We start from the raw sequence: 8,589 nt of genomic DNA, 5'->3' as shown, positions 1-8,589 counted from the left end.
GAGGAAGAATAAACTAGTTTTATTTAAGAAAGGACTTGTATCGCTGAAGTACCTCGGGAGGAGTTTTTGCGGGAAGTTAACAAACGACCAGAGAGTAACAATATCATCCGTCAATTCGTAATTAGTGTTGTAGTTGTGACGTCGCTGCTTTTGGTGTTGCAACCAATCATCTTAATTAAGACGATAAAGATTACTGGCTATCGAGCGGTTATAGATATAGAGCATTGAATTTCTTTCTAAATTTTGAATACTGGAATCATACTTCTTCGTTGTAAGTACCGAAGAACAACATAAAAAATCATCGTGTGATTCACTTAAATGTTGATACAATAACTTATCATTTTTGTGTTACTTTGTTTGGAGGGTAGAACAAAAGATATTTAAGTATTAATTCTTAGAAGTAAAGTGAAAGATGTTGCTGCATAGAGATAGATATGTTGAAAAGCTATCAAATATACGTACTAAAGCATCACTAATAACACATTATTACAGGACCAGTACTTGTAAAGTGCCTCTGTAAAGTGTCGTTGTTCCCTCAAGTTAATGACGTCCCTTTATCTAATTTTCATTATTTTGGATTTGACCCACTTATATGTCTCATTTCCTCCATGAACAATTAAGAACAGCTGGATTAACAATATTTTAGATGTTGCCACTGTGTTTAGATAGAGTTTTAAAAATATAAATGGAGAGAATAAATTAATTATTATACACATGTCTAAATACTGTGATTAGCATCACATGCTGCATGGATCGTTTTTCCACAGAAACGTTTTAAAGGTATAATGATGTCTATATAAAAATAATAAACATGTTGAATCACATTTAATTGTACAAGATTGTCATTCATTACACTTTTCAAGATTTTACACGAAAGTAACACGCAGACCCGTGTAGCTGCTATGGTTTTGTCTGGTTTATGAGCTCGTTGCTGCCCTAATTTAGGATCTTCTTTTTAATAAATTCTTGAAAATGTTAATAAAGAGAAAGGGGACCCGGCGAGGATGTTTGCCCCGGGGCTCGTGCTGGCTCTCGACGCTCTTGGTAACACGTACTATGATGATTGGCTCAATTAAGCGTCAGTTCCTCATGCTGTACAAGTTCTCTTTATAATACGTGTTCCATATTATAAAGATTTTCTATAAAGTATGGATTCCGTATATTATACAGGTTCTCTTTAACACTTGAGTTCCCTTAATATGGGTTACATATATATAATTCAGATTCGATGACGAGGAACCCACTGAGGTACCTGATGATGACAAAACCTTGTCGAAACGTTGTACATTTGCTGTTATGTTAAACTTATATTAAAGTTTTTCTTCCTTACCCATTCAAGCCGTCTCCAACCATTATATATAATTCAGGTTTTCTTTAAACACGTATTCAGTTAATATTGGTTCTTATCCTGTACAAACTTTCTTTAAAATATGGGTTTGACTAAAATAAGATTCTGATAATTTAATGACTTCTAATAGTATCTAAAACCTTGTTTTCAGGGTCTTAAAGGTGAAATGGGAGAACCAGGAATTCCAGGAGAACCTGGACCACCTGTGAGTATATAAATCTAAACTTGTAATGTGATAATAAGAACAGTGTGTATAAATACTTATGAGATTGTATTTTTAAAGGTGACAGAAAAAGTACTTAATTACATTTAAGTATTACTGTTAGAAATCGGATTTCGATACCCGTGGTGGGCAGATCACAGATAACCTTTTGTGCAGCTTTGTGCTTAATAACAAACAACAACAATATTTAAGTAACAATAGAATTTGTACTTTTTCAACATGGAAAATCTAAATGAAGTAATAAACAATCAGTTCCATAAATTAAACTTCTTATTATTTCCATATTTATACGAAGACGAAAGAACTACTTGAGAATGACAGCTTAGACATTTGTTCTGAAATCTTCACGATGTGATGCATGAATACAAGTGTGTTCAGTGTCACCTGACCTACAGTATAGGAAATAATTATGGAAACACACAGGTGATTCGTATAAAGAGTTACAAAAAACAATAAATGCCAATAAGTAGCCAATTTATTATTATTTCAATACATTATTATAGAAAATGCTAAAGAAAAGTAAATTGTTTATTTGTTTGTTTTGAATTTCGCGCAAAGCTACACGTGGATTATCTTCGCTAGCCGTCCCTAATTTAACATTGTAAGACTAGAGGGAAGGCAGCTAGTCATCACCACCTACCACCAACTCTTGGGCTACTCTTTTACCAATGAATACTGGGATTGACCGTCACATTATTATGCCTCTACGGCTGAAAGGGCGAGCATGTTTAGTGTGACGGGAATTCGAACCCGCGACCCTCAGATTGCGAGTCGAGCGCCCTAACCACCTGGCCATGCTGGGACAGAAAAGCAAATAAGTTGTTCAGTGCAAAATTATTTTGTATTTGCTTTAGATAGGGTATTACACTTTGTTTTTATGTTACCATAATGTTTATCAGTGTATGATCTTGAAATATTTTCCCAGTTGTCCTATATTGCAGTGATTCCTAATCATCTTCCAGCTTGGAACTAGCTAGTTCCAATCACCACATTTTACGGACTATTTCGTACAACATTAACTTTTTAAATTACTTTTATATTACATTGTAAAAACTATTTAATTTTTTTTCAACCATCTTGAGGACCGCCTGTAATCTCCCTGTAAAACCGGCAGTTGTGAACCACTGTTCCATTACTTACTCCTAACAATTCATCCAAGTTGTTTGATTTCCGTTTGGGGCGTTCTCAGTTTCCACATAATACCATACAGCCTAGGTAATATTCTCATAAGAATTTGTGCAGGACAAGTCATGATTGCGAGTGTACAATTGGCCTCTTTCTCATTTTCTGAATGATTGAGATCATTGTCTTGCAGGAAGGTGAATCCCCACCCGATGAACCAGTTCTTCAAAGAATGGCATGATGAATCAGAATCTAAGTGTACTTTATCAGCAGTTAAGGTGCCATCAGTTTTATCTAGATCTCTAACACAACTGGCTGTGGCTACACTGTAGATATTGTACATAAACCATGAAATTGTTCCTTTCTCTGCCATCGAGCAAACTATTGTTGATTACTGACAAACAAGTTAAATTTGATTCAACTCTAAAGAACACCAGATTTACTTAACACATTGTTTGAAATTTGTATGATGCCCTTTTCAGCCTTTTCATTTGATTCTCTTTCCTAAGCAATGGTTTTTTTTTAGCAGCTACACATCGACTGAGGTCACTTCTTGCTAATGTGTATCTTACTATTCTGGAGATAACAATCACACCTGTGCTTACTGCTGGGTCATGAGAATGATCTCTTCTGGGCTGTCGTGTATTGCGTAAAGAGCATATCCCGGGTAACTTAATATCGCTTATAAATAATTTGGGGTTTCTATCTCGACAACTTCTATTTAAAAAAGTACTAGTTTCACATGCCCTCTTCAGAATTTCTGTATAACTTCTACTGAAACATGAAATTTCGCCTCAATCTTTCGCATGAAGTAGCATTCATCAGTCAAAACTTTGACTTCTATATGGCCTTGTGGCATTAATGTCCTGGAAGACATGACTGCAATCACCACAATACTGTTGATAATAGTATGACTGTCTTTACTTATATAGACATTATGCTGAATTGGCATTGTCTGTTTAGTTGGATGACAGCCAATTACAGTTTAAACTATTATGATGTGGCTGTACTCTCGTACGATTCATTTGCATACAATAGAAGGGGCGCAATCTCATAATATTTACATTTTAAACTCATTTTATTCAATGTTGCTATAATTATTTCCAATACTGTACGATTGGAAGATCAAAACAATCCCAATAGACAAAGTAATATTCATGTAACACAGTGAACTGCTGCTTCAGCATACAACATCGTGAATTTGATAATTATGATATGGTATTCAATAACAGCCAATTAAAAGTAATCGCTCAGATTCAGAATGAAGAGATCTTATGCAATTAAGAATTTATCTTTATTAAACAGAGGAATCCATTTTTCATAGGGATAATTCTCAAAATGAAAGCATGCCTTTCGTATACATTAAAAAGAAAAGCATTTAGAAAAATTTGCTTTTCTTTTTCTTATCATTTATGATTAAAACTTTATTATTTAATACATTTTATAAACAGTATCATGCAAAAGAAAGATAAATAACATTTTTCTAATTTCTCAAATAAAAATTTACTTGCCTTCCCCCACTGATTTCAGTTTGGATGACCGTGTTAGCTGTAATGTAATAAGTGCTGTAAGATGGGTCTTTATTACGTTTTCTGTAGGGGATCATGGGAGCAATGGGACCAAGAGGACCACCAGGACAGCCAGGTGATGCAGTCGTGGTGAGTTCATTCTATTTAATTGAGAAGTACTTGCCAGATAGGTAGATAGATAAAAAAAAGCAAGCGATTCTAAAAGTAGAAATTAATTCCAATTTTGCATAATAATGTTTGGTAATTTTATGGTAGTTGTCTTATATGGCTATTTATTATGAAGTTGAAAAGAGATAAGATAAATACACGATTTATTTGGAAAGATTCTTCATTTATGAAGCAAGTACGTTGTTATTATACAGATCCTTTGTGCATAGTAATGAGAAAAATTAAATTTTCTTAGTAATTCCGAGTGGAAGCAGATTAGGAAGAAAAAGTTTAAATTTTTTATGAGAATTGATGTTCAATTTCTTTAATAATCCAAACATTCTAGAGTCTTTCTCATTCCTAATAAGTTATAAATGTTTCTCCAGGTAGAGGGGCCAGTTGGACCTCAAGGAGAACCTGGACTTCCAGGGCTTCAGGTAAGAGTAGCATTTCATTCACGTTTTGTTTTTTGAATAACCACAATATATTGAAATTATCCTGTACTACAACATTTTCAACTAAATTTAAACCTTTCAGCTTACATCCTGCACTGTATAAATTGTCTTAATGAATTACGAACATTTGTCTTGTTGAGTCCAGGTTTAGTTTTATTGAACCTTTATTGTGTTTGCAGGGAGAACAAGGTCTTCAGGGATTGCCAGGACCTGTCGGAACTCCAGGAAAGAAGGTGATATTCGAATATTTTTTGTTTTATTTCTTTTTAGTTTTGTAAAGAAAAATATTTTTCCAGAATAAAACTGTATCACTTTTGGATGACTACAAAATATTATACAAATTATTTCATTTGTACTTTTCAATTATCCTATATTCAAATAAAATAAATACTGTGCTATTGACGTAAAGATAAATGGTTAATGATAATTACTTGTATATATATTTTACAAAGTTTTATTAAATAAATTACAGAATTAGTGATATTGATTATGTTCTTGATCTCTTGGATTATGCATAGCTTGGGTGATATGTTTGTGACGTAATTCCTGTCTATAAGATGTACGTAAAAGTTATACTGGTATTTAAAGAAATAGTATATTCTACTAAAATAAAAAATGCACAAACTAGTTTCATTGACCAATCGTTGATAGAGTACTATAATACGTGTTTTTTTTATTTCTTGTGGTCTGTTTCCACTAGGGGGAACCAGGAGAAAAAGGACAAGTAGGAAGAATTGGCGATAGAGGACCACCTGTAAGTCTGAATTAATACAACTCTATGACTATTTTAATTTTGGGAATATAAAAATAAATCTACATATATATGTACCGATAAACTGGCCATTCTAAATTATATATTTCTTTAAATAACAAGTGAAAAAACTGTTTGCACATCAGTTTCTTTCTCTTGTATCTTTAGGGAGAACGAGGAGTACGAGGGTTTCCAGGACCAATAGGCCCAAGCGGACCTCCCGTAAGTCTGATTACTAATAATGTTGTACCTGAAGGATTAAAATATATTGTCTTTGATGTCTGTACACTAAGCCTAGTTAATATGAGAGTGATGTATGTATATATAGAACAGTGGCGTATCCTGGCTGGTGACTTTGGTTTATCGCACTTATACATATTGTGTATATATATACTTGTACAATAGCAATCAAAATATATAGAAATATCCAAAATCATCAGGAAATAAGCGTAACTAAAGACAAATTAGCACTTAACATAATAAATAATACTAAATTTGCGCCATCTGGCATTTACTACCCTACATTGCACCGCAATCTTGAGAGATATACTTCCAAGGTGTTTAACACACGCTGATAGACTGAACTATCTTCGTCGCACCAATCACCATAGATGACACATGTAATTAGTACTCGCACAGCCACTGCAGTCAACGATGGTTATATCTCGTGTAAATAACATATTGTGTCACTGTCTTTTCAAAACTGAATTAATTATATATTTGTGCTAGTAATGGACGAGAATCAAATATTTTTAATTCTACCAAAGTTGGTTTATCGCCAGTAAACGCGGTAACACGGAAAATGCGCCATTGATATAGAAGTTAGTTTTGATTGAAATTTGGTTTAGTTTTCGCGACTACTTACTATTTACAAAAATCTGGTAATTGTACTTGTATTATCTTTTACTGCTTTTATGAGTTACATATTAATGATTAATGAGTTGCCAACCAATACCAACAAAAAAAAATGACAAACATTTTTATATAGGAAGAAATGCTTGGAACTAATACATTTTATCTATCTTAGGGTCCTCCAGGAAGAGACGGAATCCCTGGAAGGGGTAATGAAGTCGTATCTGTACCTGTATGTATTACTGTAATTATGCTATTTATGAACAACAAAAAAATTAAATTTCTTTGTAATAATCATTATTATAAGATTTATATTGTCAGTAAGTCTTGAATATTGCTAAGCAGCGAGGCAGACCATGCTGAAACAAATTTCTTATGACCACAATGGATTTAAGGTACAAATTGCATTATTAAGAATGTTAGTTTTGAATTTAAAACACAGTTGTTTACGTTATTAACTATATTTTCTTGTATATATATATAGCAAAAAAAGGAAGACATGAGTAATCGAGTTTCCAACACTTGTCCCTTTTTTTTAAATATATACGTATATAATAAAATAAGTTGAAGTCTCCAGCTGTAAAACATTAGCTAGGATTATACAAAACATTAGCTAGGATTATACAAAACATTAGCTAGGATTATACAAAACATTAGCTAGGATTATACAAAAGTTGATATGGGTTATATTTGAAGCAACTAGTTGGTGGAAATGGGAAATGTACGATAGAGACATAAGAACATTTTGGAAAAGAAACTGAATAACGTAATTAAGAAAGATGCACGTCCTAAAAGTAACTTACAAAATGCTCATATCCTACTAAATAAAAAGCTTGCTAGACCACTGAATAATCCTAAAATAGCAAACCTGTCAAAAAAATATTGCAGCAGAGCAAATTAAAACTGGGTTTGAAGTTTTCTATAGATAACAGGATGTCAATGAAAGATCTAATTAGGTCAGTTGAAACAACTTAAAGTTGATGATAATGTTATAAAGGATACTGTTCGAACGACAGTAACAAAATTACTTACTTCTGGTACCAAAAAGTTAAAAAGTAACTTCCATAATTGTTAGGTGAACCAACTTCAACTAATTAGAAATAATAAAACATTGTATTGTTTGATAGATTGTTTAGGTAGAATATTCATGATGAAACTTTGTTGAATGGACGGTTCGAAAGTCTTCCGCCTTCTGAAGACGAAAGGCGGAAGACTTTCGAAACGTCATCCTTTACACTTGTGTTTCTACAACAGGCAGTTGCTACCCTTCCAACAAAGTTTCATCAAAAGCATTGTAATTTCTAAAGCAGATAAAGGAGGACAGATTGTTAAATTAGACAAAAGCAATTACAAAGGTAATATTTAAAATGGTTTATATAATGAAATAAAGAAAGACCCAACGAATGGGGTACAGAGTACCTGTTGTAACTTAATAATGAATGAACAAAGTGATCTTATAGTGTCCCATTCTATTTTACCTCATTTCTATGCCATTCCGAAGGTTCATAATATTCGGATATCATTTCGCTCAATTGTTTATAACGGAGGATCATCAACAAATTTTATTTCTATGTTCGTTCTTTAAAAACGTTATTTTTTCACATATTTGCAGTGAAGAATTCGTCTAAATTTATTACTGAGATTTAGAATATTAATACAGACATGATTGATTAGTTTCGTTGCATGTAGTATCATTGTTCACAAGTGTACCAATAGAAGAAGTATTGTGTTGTTTTGAAAACAGGTTACTAGCCAGTAAATTTTTTTCACGTCTAGAAGTATATAGTATTATAAATATAACAAAGCTGTTGTAACTAATAGTTATTTAAAGGTGGGTAATGGAACTTACAAACAGAATAAAGGTTTGTCCATGGGATACCTTATCACACCTGTTAGCAGAAATTTTCACATTGAACCTCCGGTGCAAGAAACAGGTGAAAAACCACAGATGTGGGTGAGATGTGTGAATGACACGTTTCTGGTGTCTTATTTCGTTTCTTCACGTTTCTTATTTTTAAGAATTCTCTTATATTTATTTCATCTTTTTCCGTTACCTGTTGAAGTATTTTTATTAGGTCGTCGAGAAATGTCGCTTTTTTTTAGATGGAAAAACCCGAAGAGCTTATATATCAAAACAAAACATTTATTAAATGAAATAGTCT

General features: G+C 32.8%; 1 protein-coding gene across 1 annotated transcript in view; it reads left to right on the top strand.

Moving 5' to 3' along the window:
* Nucleotides 1-6,747, top strand: part of LOC106471344 (collagen alpha-1(IX) chain-like) — a gene marked incomplete at its 3' end in the record, with an annotated part of 76,624 nt that extends 69,877 nt beyond the window's left edge. The window contains exons 12-18 of the mRNA XM_022399955.1: nt 1,500-1,553; nt 4,292-4,351; nt 4,756-4,806; nt 5,004-5,057; nt 5,525-5,578; nt 5,744-5,797; nt 6,603-6,747. Of these exons, the coding sequence (XP_022255663.1) occupies nt 1,500-1,553; nt 4,292-4,351; nt 4,756-4,806; nt 5,004-5,057; nt 5,525-5,578; nt 5,744-5,797; nt 6,603-6,747 (472 nt within the window). The remainder of the gene's footprint in view (nt 1-1,499; nt 1,554-4,291; nt 4,352-4,755; nt 4,807-5,003; nt 5,058-5,524; nt 5,579-5,743; nt 5,798-6,602) is intronic.
* Nucleotides 6,748-8,589: the final 1,842 nt, after the last annotated feature.

This window comes from Limulus polyphemus, unplaced genomic scaffold (assembly GCF_000517525.1).
Source record: "Limulus polyphemus unplaced genomic scaffold, Limulus_polyphemus-2.1.2 Scaffold4557, whole genome shotgun sequence".
Lineage (NCBI taxonomy): Eukaryota > Metazoa > Arthropoda > Merostomata > Xiphosura > Limulidae > Limulus > Limulus polyphemus.
The sequence above is the reverse complement of the archived record's forward strand: the minus strand, read 5'-3'. Positions and strand labels throughout refer to the sequence as shown.